This window comes from Oncorhynchus gorbuscha, linkage group LG03 (assembly GCF_021184085.1).
Source record: "Oncorhynchus gorbuscha isolate QuinsamMale2020 ecotype Even-year linkage group LG03, OgorEven_v1.0, whole genome shotgun sequence".
NCBI lineage: Eukaryota > Metazoa > Chordata > Actinopteri > Salmoniformes > Salmonidae > Oncorhynchus > Oncorhynchus gorbuscha.
The window spans coordinates 79,995,065-80,012,892 of NC_060175.1; the positions used below are offsets into that span (position 1 = coordinate 79,995,065).

At 40.2% G+C, this 17,828-nt stretch overlaps 1 protein-coding gene and 1 pseudogene across 2 annotated transcripts; one reads left to right on the forward strand and one right to left on the reverse strand.

The window, feature by feature from the left end:
* The first annotated feature begins 4,503 nt into the window (after nt 1-4,503).
* dedd (death effector domain containing) lies at nt 4,504-10,225 on the forward strand. 2 transcript variants are annotated; one of them, XM_046343889.1, is made up of 5 exons: nt 4,504-4,648; nt 5,966-6,480; nt 6,769-6,870; nt 7,004-7,141; nt 7,392-10,225. In XM_046343889.1, exons 2-5 carry the CDS (start codon nt 6,066-6,068, stop codon nt 7,811-7,813), a joined length of 1,077 nt encoding a protein of 358 aa, XP_046199845.1. In that variant the 5' UTR covers nt 4,504-4,648; nt 5,966-6,065; the 3' UTR covers nt 7,814-10,225. The 2 variants fall into 2 exon arrangements, with proteins under 2 accessions (XP_046199845.1, XP_046199846.1); XM_046343890.1 differs by having other exon boundaries at nt 4,545-4,656.
* A 904-nt stretch (nt 10,226-11,129) lies between these two features.
* Nucleotides 11,130-12,963, reverse strand: LOC124031989 (annotated as a pseudogene).
* Between the last annotated feature and the right edge of the window lie 4,865 nt (nt 12,964-17,828).

Here is a 17,828-nt window from a genome sequence, read left to right on the forward strand (position 1 = left end):
TGGAAATTATTTAGAATATATTTTGCAGAGCTTTTTATGAAATCTTGTGATTTCTTCAACAAATTAATGTCATTAGATGTTTTTCTAAGTATTTTAATATTTTACTATTTTATCCCACCTATTAGAATATTCTCAATATTCTTGCAGACTGGCTAACTTTTTAATAGGCCTGACAATTATACAAATACGGGCCAAACATTAATGAGTCACTGACATAATTTACAAACGGCTTTCCCTTCAACTAAAAAAAACACGCCCTGCCACCAAATCTGCTAAGATGTAATGGTCAAAACTATTGACACAATAATGGACTACATGCAGCAGATGAGCTATAATATATTTTACATAGCCTCATATACTAAGAAAATATTGTGTTCTACAACAGTCAGTGGTGAAATTCATTGCCCAACTTGCATTTTATTTAACGTGCAAAAACACCTGTCAGCTTTCTTGTGTGACTGTAGCCTATCTTTCTGCCGCAGGTAAGGAATTGTTTGTGTGTGTATTATTGTGTGTGTATTATGTTTTGAAAGTAGGTTATTAATAAATCACTCTTATAGTTTATTTCTTGACCAACTACCAACTTTACAAAATAGTGGGCCTATGTAGCCTACAGTATCGTTTCATGACAGATGAGATGTAGGTCTATAATGTACAGTGCTTTCAGAAATTATTCATGCCCCTTGACCTTTTCCTAAATGTCTTGTGTTACAAAATTGGAATAAAATTAATTAAATTGTAATTTTTGTCAACGATCTACACAAAATACTTTGTAATGTCAAAGTGGAAGAAAAAATCTAACATTTGTAAAAAAAAGTAATGAATAATAAAACACTAATATATATTGATAAGTATTTAACCCCCTGAGTCAATACATGTTAGAGTCACTTTTTAGATTCACCTTTGGCAGGGATTACAGTTGTGACTATTTCTGGTTAAGTCCCTAAGAACTTTGCACACCTGGATTGTACAATATTTGCACATTATTATTTTTTTTATTCTTTAAGCTCTGTCAAGTTTGGTTGTTGGTCATTGTTAGACAGACATTTTAAAGTCTTGCCATATATTTTCAAGCCAATTTTCAGTCAGAACTGTAACTAATCCACTTAGCAACATTCAATGTCATATTGGTAGGCAACTCCAGTGTATTTTTGGTCTTGTGTTTTAAGTTATTGTCATGCTGAAAGGTGAATTTGTCTTCCAGTGTCTGTTGGAAAGCAGACTGAACCAGGTTTTCCACTAGGATTTTTCCTGTGCTTAACTCTATTGTGTTTCCTTTTATCATAAAAAAAACGTCATAGTCCTTGCCAATGACAAGCATACCCATAACAAGATGCAGCCACCACAATGCTTGAACAAGTGAAGAGTGGTACTCAGTGATGTGTTGTGTTGAATTTGCTCCAAACATATGCTTTGTATTCATGAATTTGACACCGTTTTTGCAGTTTTGCTTTCGTGCCTTATTGCAAACCGGATGCATGTTTTTGAATATTTTTATTCTCTACAGGCTTCCTTTTCTTCACTTAAGTTAGTATTGTGGAGTAATTACAATGTTGTTGATCCATCCTAAGTTTTCTCCTATCACAGCCATTAAACTATGTAACTGTTTTAAAGTCAACATTGGCCTCATGGTGAAATCCTTGACCGGTTTCCTTCCCCTCCGGCAAAGGAATTAGGAAGGACGCCTGTAACTTTGTTGTGAATGGGTGTATTGATTCACCATCCAAAGTGTAATTAATAAATTTACCCTGCTCAAAAGGATATTCAATGTATGCTTTTACCTACCAATATGTGCCTTTCTTTGTGACAAAATGGAAAATGTCCCTGCTCTGTGTGGTTGAATCTGTGTTTGAAATGTGGTAGTCATTCAGAAATCATGTTTAACACTATTATTGCACACAGAGTCCAACTTATTATGTGACTTGCTAAGCACATTTTTACTCCTGAACTTATTTAGGCATGTCAGAACAATGGGGCTGAATACTTATTGACTCAAGACATTTCAGCTTTATTTTACCCCCTTTTTCGATCTTGTCTCATCTCTGCAACTCTCCAACGGGCTCGGGAGACAAAGGTCAAGTCATTCATCCTCCGAAACATGACCCGCCAAACCGCGCTTCTTAACACCCGCCCGCTTAACCCGGAAGCCAGCCGCACCAATGTGTCGGAAGAAACACTGTTCACCTGACAAACCGAGGTCAACCGGCAGGCGCCCGGCCCGTCACAAGGAGTCGCTAGAGCGTGATGAGCCAAGTAAAGCCCCCCCGGCCAAACCCTCTCCTAACCCGGACGATGCTTGGCCAATGGAACTGCCGATCACGGCTGGTTGTTACACAGCCCGGGAGTGAACCAGGATCTGTAGTGATGCCTTAGACCGCTGCGTCACTCTAGAGTCCCCAGCTTTTCATTAATTTGTAAGATTTTCAAAAAACATCATTCCACTTTGACATTATGGGGTATTGTGTGTAGGCCAGTGACAAAACATCTCAATTTCATTTTAAGCTTGTAACATCAACAAAATGTGGAAAAAGTTGAGGGGTGTGAATACATTCTGAAGGCACTGTATGGTGTGTCCTTAAAAAAAAAAGTTAAGCACGGCAAGTCTATAACTAGACTACAGTAAACCTACTGATTGAATGTTGGAAAATTGCAAGAACAATTGAGTGAAATCCTTTACCAACCTGCACCTGTTTTTACAATGTCAAATCTGCTGCTAAATCGAATGGGTAAACTGTCATAGGGTGGAGTTTTGAATGCATTGCTTATGGTATGTTCTGTACATATTGATGACATTTTGTCAGCTACCAAGTTTGGAGACTTGATCGAATTCTCTTACCCTATTGGATACTCACATTTGGGTGTATATGATGAAGATGGACACATAATCCATTTTGCAGTGACAGGTGAGGCATGAATGTGAAAACAGGGTAATACAAGATTGGTGTGTTACAGAGTTCTTATATTGATATTTAGAGTTAATGATACCCATAAAGTCTTGAGGGAACAAATGTACAACTATTTTTATGTAATTACTATTTTATGACCCTCAAGTGCATCTTTATTCCCAAACTGCTTTGATCCTAGATGAGGGGTGGCTGATGAGTACCATCCGCCATGGCCTGCAAGCAGGATTTCCTGTGTGTGGTGACCTCCTTCTTGGGAGGTCACCAGCCCTCATCACAGGAAAAGATAAGTCAGAGGCTTGATGCTCTGATGAACATTTATTATTCCCATACCGACTATTCTCACTCAACTGTGAACACTTTACCTTTGTACGATATGTAGAAGCTGTGTGCAACCAGGTAAGTTGAAACATACATATACAGTAGAACTGGAGTCTCCATCAGTTAAATAAAGGATAAATAAAAATAACAAATAAAAATCTCCAGTCCTGGAGATTGAATCGTGTGTGTAACTGCTTGGCTGGAACTGCCAGGACCAAAGTTAGAAATGCATATCAAGGACTTTCTGGGCACTATACTTTACTTGTGGTTAATTTAAAATAATATAGACGCAGGCTACTGATTAAGGAGTGAATCCACACTGGAAGCTTTACTTCTTAACACACACTACAGTTGCCCTGTAGGACACCTCATCCAAATACCACACATGTCATAACAAAATCATCCACAACTCAAAAGGCCAAATTATTTCATATTGCGCCGATACATTGGCAACATTTAGCACATTTAGTAAAATAGATCACAGTTTATTAAATATATTATATTTACCACAATGTCTTGGAAAACATCTGTCCCGTCTTCACACTCCTTATCCTTGGTTCTTCTGGGAATCTTCTGGAAAAAAACAACAACATAAAATTAAAATTAGCTTCTCAAATATATTTATTTTATGAATACTTTGTGCATATTAGGCTACATTGGTGGTAGCTGTGGGAGGGCCTTTGTAAGGAATTGTTGCCATTTGGGGCTTGGTGTGAATGGAAAGAGGCTCTGCCTCCGCCTCTAGGCCTAAAGCTTTCGTGGCGCAGGGAGTACAGCTCTCGTCTCTGCACCGCAGAATCCATGGATCCAGCCCAAATACGGCTCACGCTCTCTCTACATCAGCCTGTTACTTTCTTTTTCAAATAGGTTCTTGTTTGGACGGACAAGTTGTCATTGTAAACATTAATTGTTTCTTAATTTACTTACCTGTACCTGTATAAACAAAGTTTAAAATCCACATCATATATACTGTTAATACTGTGTAGGCTATATTGAATTAAATTGATAGGATAGGTGCGATCAGGACGAGGTCCTGATGTTATAGGCTACCCATCTTGAAGCCTAATTTGTAAATGCCTCTGTTATGAGCTGCATATCACCTATCATAACCCAAAAACATACTCCTGTTTATGTTTTTCTTGTCATAAACAAATGATCCATTTCATGTTTAGATTAAAGATTAGTTCAAGAGAGAGAGGAAGGATGCACTTACCAAGCAAAGACTGTCTAGTTTACAAGTATTATAACAGGGCCTGAATTAATAACCTGGATGTGAATCATACTGTGTACCGGATATTCTTTCATTTTAGTTGAGAAAGGACAATGGGCATGCTAATTGTAGCCTCTGGAAAGAGTGTGACATTATCCATCATAATTGTGTTTTCTGATCTTGAAGGAGCTTAGCATTCCACCAAGAACGTTAAGTAAGTAGGTACGGTCTTTCAAGTTGATTTATTTTGAATCAAGGTAGCTAACGCTATTAACTTAAGGTAACGTAGCTAAGGTAAACATTGTTAGCACTAGTTATCTACATTGCTAAAGTTAGCCAACTAGCTAGCATACGAAAACCAGTGGCTTTAAAAAAAAAAGTGGCTAAGTGGTTTTAAAAAAACGAATCTTAGCTAGTTACCGATGGTGTCGTTTAATTTATTGTGGGCACGTTTTTGTTGTTTTGTGTAACTAAATAACGTTTAGCAAGCTAGCTATCGTTCGTCAATTTAAATTGAAACGAGTTGACGTAACGATGTTAGTTTGTTAGCTAGCTACATACGAGCTCCTAATTAGCTAACTAGCTACGTTTCCACAATAACAAGCTGCTTGTAGCTTGGTGGTTATCCAGTTATCTGGGTGGTTTATCTAGCTATCGTTAGCTAGTCATTTAGGATTAGCGAAATTGAACAATGTCATGTAGCTAACTTAACTAGCTAGTAGCTACTGTACTTACTGTAACGTTAGATGTTTGTTGTTAACAACAATGACCTACCTAGCTTCCTGACTGTGATTAACGTTAGCTACTAATGTCAAATATGATATATATATATATATACTGGCTATGCTATTGTATATAGCTAGCCTGGACCTCTGCCTGTCTGAGTGGGCTAACTATCTACTGTAGCTACGTGGTTGTTGGCTTGGTGCATTGAGCTAGCCTAGAAAGCCAGTCATCATTGCCTATTTTCCATGTTGATGTTTAGTAAACTTCGTGAGAGAGTTACGTCACTGATATCATGACTGACAGACATGTTGTGTATATTTGTTTCCCTTGCTCAAATAAGTGTGTAATTCTTATTTTAAAGGGATACACCGTGCAAGATGATTTGGCCTAGAAGCTAGCTGTTATCATTACATTAGTAACTTTCAGTTTGGTTGGCTTGCTAGCTATAGGCATGGTAGACCTTAACATTAACGTTACTAGTTAAGCTACACAATAGAGAGAGCGTAGCTACCTATCTAGATGCTGAAACATGAGTTTAGATAATCACCCTAATTTCATGTTAAAATTAATTCCTTTGTTTGCATTTATGCTCTTTCAGTTCCGTTTTTTTACTGTTTTGCCAGGTGTGAAGTGTTTTGTCCCTCTTTTTTTTATTATAGGAAAGCAGTTTAAGTATTCAGACAACACAGAAGTTGTTGGGATTTCTGCATCCCCGTTGTCATCTTCCACCCCTAACAAAGTGATGACCTCACAGCAGCATCCCCTCCCCAATGCAAACGTCAACCCTCCCCTCCTTGTCCCCCAGAACTCTTCAGCTCACCACGGTAGGCCTCACATTCACCCAAACCAGCTGGACTCTACTCAGAGTAGTGCTGCGGGGCACCTTGCCCCCCCACAGAGGTCTGATGGGTGGTGTGGGGTCCTCATCAGTGGGGACCTCCAGCGGAGTGGCAGTGAACAGGGGCGCCTCGGCCTCCTGCACTAACTCTGCCATTTCCAGGAGGCCCTCGTCGGGACGCTTCGAACCCTGGCCCGAGGAGGCCGTAGACAACGCTTACGGCTTGTACTCGCTGCACCGAATGTTTGACATAGTGGGAGCCCAGCTTACACACCGTGACGTGCGAGTGCTCTCCTTCCTGTTCGTGGACGTCATCGACGAGTATGAGCGCGGAGGCATCAGGAGCGGCCGGGACTTCTTGCTAGCTCTGGAGCGCCAGGGGCGCTGTGATGAGACCAACTTCAGACACGTCCTGCAGCTGCTCCGCATCATCACACGGCACGACCTGCTGCCCTACGTCACACTTAGGAAGAGACAGACCGGTGAGTGGTGGTTTCCTTCTCAACCTTTGCCTTTTTCAGGCCCACTAAAATTCTATTGAAAATGAAAAAGCAAACTAAATCTATTGGCGTCAAGGCAGAAAACGTAGGTTGCCAATCCCCAAAATGTTATGTTGTCAGTCTCAAATGTTATGCCAAACATTTTTTACCACTTTTCGCCAACTTCTTGAAAACACACTTTTAGTGTTTTCTTAGTTAATAATAGACTATTTACATTAAATGTAAACATTAAGTCACTAACCAAAAGCGTTGCTGTGCTTTGCTTTTCAGTGTGCCCAGACCCAGTGGATAAGTACCTGGAAGAGACGTCAGTGCGTTATGTGTCCCCCAGAGGAGGAGAGAGCAGGGAGGCTACACCCCACAGGAGGACAGGTGAATGTGACTTTGCATGTATACATCTACATACAGTATGTGTGTGTGTGGGGGAAGTAATAAAGTTGGTGGAAATAGTGAAATTAATACATCTCTAAATATCTTAGCATTTTTTTCCCTACTCCACTAACAGGCCCCCAACCAGTAATATGCTGTTCTCCATCGGGGCCCCAGGTGGGCCCCCCCCGCACCAAGCCAGGCCCCCCATTACCGAACCGCAAAAGGAAGAGGGCCCACACCACAGGAGACTGCAGGGAGAAGCAAACCTGTGGTAAGGGAATTCAAAAGAAACTGTTTTGTTTAGTAACTTTATGCCTTCAGAGGTTGCATGTGTGTATTTACTTTTTGACAGTTCTTTCATGACAAGGAATTACAAAAGAGTTGGCTATCTGTGACCAAACTATACAGTTGCTGAATTAAGTCATTCCTTGACTGTATTGTTTCCATGGCATTAGACAACACACACTTCCTCTCTATAACCATTCCACTTGCTCTTCCCTATTCACCCCACACCCCTGCAGACATCCGCCTACGAGTGCGCGCTGAGTACTGCCAGCACGAATCAGCGCTTCAGGGAAACGTCTTCTCCAACAAGCAGGAGGCTCTGGAGAGGCAGTTTGAGAGGTTCAACCAGGCAAACACTATTCTCAAGTCCCGGGACCTGGGCTCCATCATCTGTGACATCAAGTTCTCGGAGCTCACATACCTAGATGCTTTCTGGCGGGATTATATCAACGGCTCCCTGCTGGAGGCCCTGAAGGGCGTCTTCATCACAGACTCACTCAAACAGGCAGTGGGCCATGAGGCCATCAAACTGCTGGTCAATGTGGATGAGGAGGACTATCAGGCCGGCCGCCGCAAGCTGCTCCGGAACCTGGTCACTGGAGGTGGGGCCGGGGCTGCTGCCACACCCGAAGGGAGCAGAGGGACTCCATCCTCTTAGAAGCGCATGTCTGCTTCTTTTAGCAGAGGGGCACCCATGTCCCAAATAAGATAACTTAACGGCGAGGACAGAAGCAAGGAAAGTATAAAGTACGTTCTGATTCTTGAAGAAGTATGAGGAAGAATGCTGGGTGCCCTGCCCTTTCATCTATGAAGGGAATGTGAAATTAAAGTGAGCAAGAGTAAGTTGAGTTAGATGTATGGAACACAGACATAAGATAAGTGTTTTGAATGTTGAAGGTTTAGTTTTTTTCTGCTGGAAGGACAATGCTAATATTTTATATTGTAACTTGTGAATTGACTATAAAATCTGATTTAACATTTTCTTTTGGTATCACACAGCTCTTTGCCATAAAGTGTTCTTGAAATGGCCCCTAGTAGACTATTACTACACATGGCTATAAACAAGTCCCTATTGGGACATTTAGCATTTTGTTTACTGCCAGACAGAGACAAAATCATTGTAAGCCAGGGACATGCCATCATTATAATTATTTGGTAGTAAATCATTGAAAAATATTTTTGGTATGTTGTCCAATGAACAATTCTTGTGTGGGTCATTCTTGATGATTTGGTTCAAAAGGATTGAAAAGATTAAGTGTACTGAGTGGTTTCAGATGTGCTTGAAAATTGCCATACAAAATTCAACAACAGAATGCAGTAATAAGTATTAAAAAAACGCCAAGTCATTTTGAAATAATTTTGACCCCAAATACTGTATCTACCCTCATCTCAAATACAAATGTCCGTTTTGAATATGTGTATTCACCCATGGCTCAGACTTCTATTTCTTGATTTGCTTGTCAATATTAGAATTTAATCAGAAAGACGCATTAATTAAAGCTGGACTCTTTAGTGGTGAAACTGCCACGTCTGTTTGCAATATTACAACAACAAAGACTGTACTTCAAACAACACTGTTTTTTCCCCTCTGACATCGTCTCACATCATTGCAAGCACGATAGAACAGCAGAGTGGGTACCACAATGCACCGCCGCTCTGTTTCCAAAACAAAAACAAAAGCACCTGGGGTTTTTAAAACAACTTTAACAATTGTTTTATTATAGTTTTATTATATTTGAGTTACAACCAACATACAAAGTTCCCCCCTTGTTTTTGCATTTTAATTGTAATTTCATGTAAAGAGAAGGCTCTACACACTTAGTACTTTCAACCATTTATTTGGGGAAGTACACTGGGAGCACCATTTTGTTTGATTGAGTTCATCAATATCATACATTTTACTACAACGGTATAATTAGGTATATTGTGTTTCATTGAAATGTACAAGACCAGAGAAGTTGGTGATTATTTTGGACCACATTTTCAATACATCTTTGTCCACAGTTCATTATCCTACAATCAATCTGACACAATGTAGCATGGTGTAGTGCTATCCAAGTTAGGAGCCTCTGATACTTGCTTTAGGAAACAAGACAACTTTAAACATGTTTTACCGCCTTGGACCAATCAGTAAGTTTAGTCAAAATCGGCCCAGTGCTGTCTGAGATATCGTGTGTGATGAACGTACAGGCAGAGTCAGATCCACAGATGATTAACATTGATCAGACTGCCATCTGATAAAATATTTAATACAGTTGGCTATACCTTTGACATATGAGGGTGTTTTCTAGGCAACATTTTTTATAGGTTGTGAGGTTGGCTTTCATAGATGCAGCAAGGTTAAGAGCAGTGATGTGTTGGAAAGTGGTTCACTTCATACTTGTTTGCATTGTAAGAATGTCTTCAGTCTCATATACAGATGTGGTCAAATATATTGGCACCCTTGCTTGATTCACTATTTATTCTAAAATAATTTGAAATTAAAAAATATTTTGGATTTTACAAGTGTATTTGTTTGATTTACAACAGCACATGGGCATGAAGAACAAAAACATATTTTTTCAGATTTTTCCCTTCAAAGTAAAAAATGGCCTGGACTAATTAATATAGTCTAATTTGGTTGGAGGCATGATTCTCATTTACTGCATAATTTTACTTACCTGTTGTAAGTTGCAGGTGCCTATGGGGTAAAAAAAAATGCCATTCAATCAGTTTTGAAAAGAACAAACTGAAGATTCTACTCCATTGCGCTCTATTGTGAAATGCAAGAGTGCGAATATATTTGACTGCATCTGTAGTCTACAGCAGTTGTCTGCCTCTAACAGTGTATAATGTGTACATCAGTTACTTTAAACGGTTGTTCAATATCTATACGATTCCACATGAAAATGTAATATAGTTCATCAGAGTCCAGTATCTGTTATATTTGTATTCCCCCTAATATGTTTTAATTTGTGTTGGTAAATTAATGTTATAGCCGACAAGATTAGCATTTTAGCGCTGCTACTTAGTCTTAGATTTTTCCTGGATCAAGGAACTTTTATGGAAGATTAAAGGATTTTGCCAACTGCTTTCAAAATTCACTCTTGCTTTTAACTCTTGTTAAAATGATCAGTGACATTTCCCTTTACCTTTCCATGTATTAAATAAAAGAGCTAGTCATATTTGGTACTAAAATCTAATCTTGGTACATAAAAGGTTCTGCCAGGTTCTGTTTTGAGTAAGAAGACCAGAAATTAAATTCACATTGTTTTGCAATGTGCCATCTTTTATTTAAGTTTTACTGCTACTTTTTACATTTTCTTGCTTTTCGATGACAAAAATACATTTAAAAGGAATTCTTACCCAATTATCTATAGATAGATTTTTTTTAAAGAGTCCCCTCAGCCAACTGACGTTATTGAGGAGTTTGCCATACCACACATTAAAGCAAGTATTACGATGCAATACAGCTGTTCATGTTTCCCTAATGGAATATAACACAAAGTTGCAAATTGGTATCTATTATATAGGTTCTATGTTAATTGTTTTTAAGCCTTAATAGATTGCATGTCTAGTTATGATCCCCAGAAACATGAGACAACTTCTGTAACCTTCTGTAGATAATTCAATAGGCTATATTCTTTGCAACTTTTTAAAATGCATTTTTCTTGTGTAGTGCAAGCAAATGGAACTGGTCATAAATTGGAGAGACATTGTCAATACATACCATACAGAAGATGGGAAGGAGCACTTTATTTTTTCTCTGTTCTAAATATTCCCCTCTAGCACACAAACATAGTCAAATCCCCAATCAGAAATCTTGGACATAAAAGCAAGAAATGCATCACATTGTTTGCCCATATTTGCTGTATGTTGTTATTTTGTAATTATTTTATTTGTGCTGACCAAAAAAGAGATTGTGGTTTTACGTGAATATTTACATTGATGTGTGGCTGGTACATTTGTCTGCACAAATAAAAAAATAAGTTGTTTAAAAGTCAATAAAAATGTTGTGTAAACAATGTGACATTTTGAGCAGATTGCATTGATTTGACATTTGCTTAACTACTGTTTTTATTTTATTCCAAGAAATAGAATGATTGAGGATGACTGAAACCATCTCTAGTCTAATGAAAACATTTGTTATTTTGACAATGTTTCATGCCTATTTGTGTTGTAGTAGAATATAGTAGTTGCGTAGTTGTATATACTGTAGTATGTAAAACTGGAATTCTTCAGTTCTGCAGTTTTTCATTTTTCTTTCGGCAAAGAGCCCTACCAAGAACCCTGCAAGTCATTAGAGTTAGTAGCAGGACAGAGACAACAACAGTCAGGAGAAGTACCAGTACACCCCCATTATGGTAAGCATACCAGGGCATCTTGTAGGACTCGGTGCCCAAGTGTGCTGCACCCTTGTACCTCATAGCCAATTCTAGCCAGAAGATGGCGTTGTCCATTGGTTTGAGAGGTGTATCCCGGTGGAGCTTTGACATCCTGCGCATATTCTCTCTGTAGGGCTTACTCTTGTCCAGGGCCTAGGTTCCACCTCTAGGTCCGTCACCTCGAGAATCTTAGCTACACCCCTGGCCTTTAGACGAAGCATGTTGTCAAACTGGTCAAAGATGAGAGGAAGGCCTAACATGGGAACCCCATGGTAGATGGCTTTATAGATCCCATTGGTGCCCCCGTGTGTCACAAAGGCTCTTGTTTTTGGATGGCCAAGTAGGTCGTTCTGAGGCAGCCAGTTCACCAGCAGTGTGTTGTTGCCTAGAGTAGAGGGCTTCTCTCCTGTATGACTCCACACCACCTTCTGAGGCAGTCGGGCGAAGGCAGCTGCAATTATCTCTGATATCTCCGGGAGGAGGCTACCCAGCAGACTCCCCAAAGACATGACCACGACCCCATGTTCCCCCGAGCTCTGCACAAATGCCTCTAACTCCGCAGGCAAAGGCTTAGAGGGCTTACACTGGAAGATCCCATGTAGACCACACTGGACATGGTAGGGCTTGGAAACTCGAACACAACGTCCACTCTCAGCCATAGGTCAGCCCCCTGAATGAGAGAATAGATATTGGTGTTTGGATCGATGAATTCGTTGATCAGACCCTGGTATAGAGGTCTTGTTATGCCATAATCAATATAAAGAGAGATCCCATAATGCAAGAAGTTTTTCAGTTTGTTGACAAAACTAATTTTATTTATGACGAGTGACCCAATAGTTGGTATGTAAGAAAGGGGCGAAGGTGCAATCGCAAAGTGTCCCTCTGCATTGGTGATCCAACGAACATTGAGCACAATAGGAAGACCCATGTAACTCCCCAATACAACTCCAGGATCTTTCAATATTAAATCAAAATTGGCTGCCTTCAGCTTCTCCATTAACTGTTTGTCCTCCATTGCTAAGCGGGCCATTTCAGCACTGCAGCGATGGGCCGCCTCCAGCAAATTAATGTTTTATTTCTTTAGCTTGACGAAGGACAAAATGGAGCGCTCTCGTGTCCATATCTCTGGGCTCCTCTTCAGGAAGGATACCATATACTGTGGGTCTTCCAGTCTGCTGGCCCTGGGCACGGGCAATGTGATGGAGGAGTAGTGGCGGGCGTGTTCAGGGATGTACCAGCTGGTGGATGAGCGGACCACTGTTAAAGTGTGACCCGCAGGTCCAGCTCTCGCAGGAGGATGTCCATGTTGAGCCAATGGCTGCCGTCCACAGGGTACACCAGGATATTGCCAGCCTGGCTCTGAGCTGGGAACACCCACAGGAGACAGGTCAGAAGGAGGAGAGCAGGACATGGAGGGAAGCAGGGTGGGGCTGCTACAGTGACTATCATGGTTTGTCTGTAGAGGAAAAAGAACGTAACAAATACGGTTGCTTTCGGTATTTTAAAGTGTTTTCATTGACCACTGCTTTCCACCCCGTCTCACCACACACACCGGCATTAATTCATGTGACTATAGTCTAAAACATACAGTTACCTTCCAAAATAAAGGAAACACCAACATCAAGTGTCTTAATAAGGGCGTTGGGCCACCACAAGCCAGAACAGCTTCAGTGCACCTTGGCATAGATTCTACAAGTGTCTGGAACTCTATGGTAGGGATGCGACACCATTCTTCCATGATAAATTCCATCATTTGGTGTTTTGTTGATGGTGGTGGAAAAACAATGTCTCTTGCGCCACTCTAGAATCTCCCATAAGTGTTAAATTGTGGGTGAGATCTGGTGACTGAGACCGGTACGGCGTCTGATTTAAATCATTTTCATGCTCATCAAACCATTCAGTGACCACTCGTGCCCTGTGGATGACGGCATTGTCATCCTATGGCGGCTTAACCATGGTAGCCAAAATAATGGCCTCCTCAGCAGTTTTATACATGACCCTAAGCATGATGGGATGTTAATTGCTTAATTGACTCAGGAACCACACCTGTGTGGAAGCACCTGCTTTCATACTTTGTATCCCTCATTTACTCAAGTGTTTCCCTTATTTTGTCAATTACCTGTATCTAACCAAGTATAACATAGTTTGTGTGTGTATTGGTTGCATATTTTCAGACTGCCAATGATAAAGAGTTGAGTTACTGCAACTCCAAGACTTGCCGTCAGCAGAGGATATGAAGCTGGCTAGGCAGATATGTGGGTAGGTGAGGACATTATTGATAATAATTCATGCTTAGATTAAAAAACGAGTAGCATTCGAATAGCAGTAGTTGTAGTCATGTTGTACACTTGAACCAAAGTTGGGTCCCTCCCTTTACCCGACACCAACCTTTGTGAGAGCCACAATGGACATGGTCAAACAAGTTTTGACTAGATAATGGACGTTTGTGTGATGATATGCACTGTGCATAGATATGATCTCATTCAGTGTAATAAGAGGGAGGCAAGAGCAATGTGTTCGACAAATGTGAAGATTCTAGAGGAAATTACATTTCTGAAACTGGGAGTTCACTGAAAGCAAAATGTGCTATTGAAACAATTCTCGGTTCAAGTAAATTCATGCTACTGATTAAGCTTGAGGATCTTATGTACAGGTCCTTTCTGTTACTCATTTACAGAAAATCAGAACATTTTGATAACACTTGTTGATATCACTTTCAACTTTTCCTGAATCCAAAAGTGTGTGTGTTAGTAGTTTGTTGCAGTATTTTGACAACATTTTACAAAAATAGAATGTAGCTTACACATGGGGCATTCTATGAAAAGTGTTTTTTTGAATAGTGTAATTCTGTCACACAAAAACCAAAAACGTTATTTCACCTTATAATATTCTGTCAGAAAGACTTATATACAGTACCAGTCAAAAGTTTGGACACACCTACTCATTCAAGGGTTTTTCTTTATTTTTTACTATTTTCTACGTTGTAGAATAATAGTGATGACATCAACTATGAAATAACACATATGGAATCATGTAGTAACAAAAAAGTGTTTAACAAAACTTAGTTTTTTACACTGGCTGCTCGTAAGGTTTTTTGACTTGGACATTCATTTTTCCCAACCCATTGCTAAGGGAAGGATCGACATTTACAGAATGATTACCTGGAGGAAAATGGGGAGGGTAATTTTTTTCCAATTTTGGTCAAGGGGAGGGTTTAGTATATATATATTTTAATCTAGTCCAGGGGAGAGCCATGTAATTTGTAATTGATTACGTTTCTATATTTCTCAGTGTTTTATAATTCATTTCTTATTAGGCTATATATCGATGTATGCCTGATGCCGCCGGTCATCTATGATTCTCGGCTGGGCGTGTGTAACAGTATAATTTTAGACCGCCCCCTCGCCCATACCCGGGCTCCTCTGCACACATCAACAACTGTCACCCACGCAGCATCGTTACCCATCGCTCCACAAAAGCCGCGGCCCTTGCAGAGCAAGGGGAACTACTACTTCAAGGTCTCAGAGCAAGTGACGTCACCGATTGAAACGCTATTTAGCGCGCACTGCTAACTAAGCTAGCCATTTCACATCCGTTACACTCACCCCCCTCTTGACCTCCTCCTTTTTCCGCAGCAACCAGTGATCCGGGTCAACAGCATCAATGTAACAGTATAACTTTAGACCGTCCCCTCGCCCAAACCCGGGCGTGAACCAGGGACCCTCTGCACACATCAACAACAGTCACCCACGAAGCATCGTTACCATCGCTCCACAAAAGCCACGGCCCTTGCAGAGCAAGGGGAACTACTACTTCAAGGTCTCAGAACAAGTGATGTCACCGATTGAAACGCTATTTAGCACGCACCGCTAACTAAGCTAGCCGTTTCACATCCGTTACACGTGCAATATCAAGTGTCCGTCTATATGCTATTTAGTGTGGTCTCAATAAAATAATCCATTGCTACGAAGTGCATGCACAGAGAAGCACAGAGCAAAGTTATATTTCTAAGATAGCTTCTGGGTTGGTGTAAATACAACCTTCACACATGCTGCCAAACATACCCTCGTAAAACTGACTATCCTATCGATCCTTGACTTTGGTGATGTCATTTACATCAAAATAGCCTCCAACACTCTACTCAGCAAATTGGATGCAGTCTATCTCTCATTGGCTGGTCCTCGCAACATGTTTGTCACCAAACCCACTGGCTCCAGGTCATCTATAAGTCTCTGCTAGGTAAAGCGCCGCCTTATCTCAGCTCACTGGTCACCATAGCAATGCCCACCCGTAGCACGCACTCCAGCAGGTATATTTCACTGGTTATCCCCAAAGCCAACACCTAATTTGGCCGCCTTTCTTTCCAGTTCTTTGCTGCCAATGACTGGAACGAATTGAAAAAATCACTGAAGTTGGAGACTTCTATCTCCTTCACTAACTTTAAGCGTCAGTTGTCAGTGCAGCTTACTGATCGCTGCAGCTGTACAGCTTGTACAGATTTTTCCTATAGTGTTATTGACTGTACAATTGTTTATCCCATGTGTAACTCTGTGTTGTTTTTGTCACACTGCTTTGCTCTATCTTGGACATGGCGCAGTTGTAAATGAAAACCTGTTCTCAACTGGTCTACCTGGTTAAAAAAAAGGTGAAATAAAAAATAAAGTAAAGAACTAGGCTGCATTACACACTGTAATGGATATTCCAACCCTGAGCCCCAGCCTGCTCTTTTGTGTGCTGCCTAAACAATGGGTGTGCTGTGTATGCCTACCTTATCAGTTGAGGAGCAGAGTCAAAAGCTTCTTCTGATTTTTGTTGACGTTGATTTGGTCATGTCCAATCTTGCGCGCAGACTAGCCTATAGCCTATGTTCTGTTCAGTTTGAGAAGGAGAGAGCGAAGATGGCTATTTTTATAGCTATAAAAGGCTACTTTTTCTAAAACCTGCAAATACGATGATAGATGAATGCAATACTTTTACTATAAAGGAGGTATTTCCACTCCAACTCCTGTCCACAGTAGTCTGCGAACCCACAACCTTGTGGCCCGCTGCCCTGTGCACAAAATTCCTGTTGCCATGTAACGCTTACAGGACAAATAAAAGTTTCTAAAACTGCATAAATAAGGCTCTGGTCTGTCCAAGAAATGAGTGTAAAGGGAACTCATGTTCTCTGCTATCCACTTTGTTTTAATTATTATTTAGGTTAATTGGAGGCTACTTTTTCAAGTGTTCATGGAGGGTTTTGGTAAAATATATTTTGCTGAAGGGAGAGCCGTCCATTTTATGATGCATTGCAAGCAACAACAACAAAAACATCAACAAAAAGTACAATTATGATAATAAATGTGACCATTTGCATGACAGTTAATGTTAATCGTTACCCTAAATTCCATAATGTCTCAGCCCTAGTTTGTGGTTACCTTTCTAGCTAATAGGCTTTGTTATTGTTTTTTTTAATTGAACCTTTATTTAACTAGACAAGTTAGAGTTAACACTTCTTCAGATTGTAATGTGGGAGGTCAAAATAATGGAGAAAAAAATCTACCAAATCTATTAATTTTCCAAATGTTAATTACTTGTCCTTTTCCATTATCATTCAATGGACGATAAGACATAACATTTTGGGAAAAAAACATCCCACTGAGCAAAAACATGTTCAATCAACGTTGTTTCTACGTCACAATTTACCTTGAGTCTGAAGATATGATGAGTACCCTGTAAATGGCCCCAAAGAACCCATTTGGGTATGAGAGCACTTCTTAAAAATTGTTTGAATATTTCCAAGGCGATGGAAAATAAATGCCAGGCTGTTTCTTCACTTCTCCGTGGGTGAATACATTTCTTTCTGCTTGTCTAGGGGTTTCAGAGACTACTACAACAAACATATACGCTGCAATTTATCACACCGCAAGAAAAGTACAAATGAACTTTGACCTACATTTCCGACGTGGTCTGTGCTAAAGCAGAGCGAGAGAGAGAGACGGGTGCATCTTCTGAAGCATGTGTTCTGAAATTCAATGCCTGCTTCAAAAACAGATTATGCAGAGGGGATTATGCTAAATTCATTCACACTGATTGAGCCTCTCATAACCCAAAGACAATGCTCTTTAAAAGTGCAAGATATGAGATTTACAAGCATATTCATGCATTATAATTAGGCCTAAATATTGTTTGAAAACCAATAGTAAGAGCATTAGCAGTTGTATGACCTCTAAAGGGGATTTATAGTATTGTGGTCATGTCTTCTAGGCCAAATCCACTCACATTGTTCCTGCTTTAGTCTCTCCATTTACATAATGCATGTGCCTGTAT

Coding starts and splice junctions, on each gene's coding strand:
- dedd (XM_046343889.1), top strand. CDS start 6,066: ATGGGTGGTGTGGGGTCCTCATCAGTGGGGACCTCCAGCGGAGTGGCA. Junction 6,871..7,003: donor TACACCCCACAGGAGGACAG/GTGAATGTGACT, acceptor CTCCACTAACAG/GCCCCCAACCAGTAATATGC. Junction 7,142..7,391: donor CAGGGAGAAGCAAACCTGTG/GTAAGGGAATTC, acceptor ACACCCCTGCAG/ACATCCGCCTACGAGTGCGC.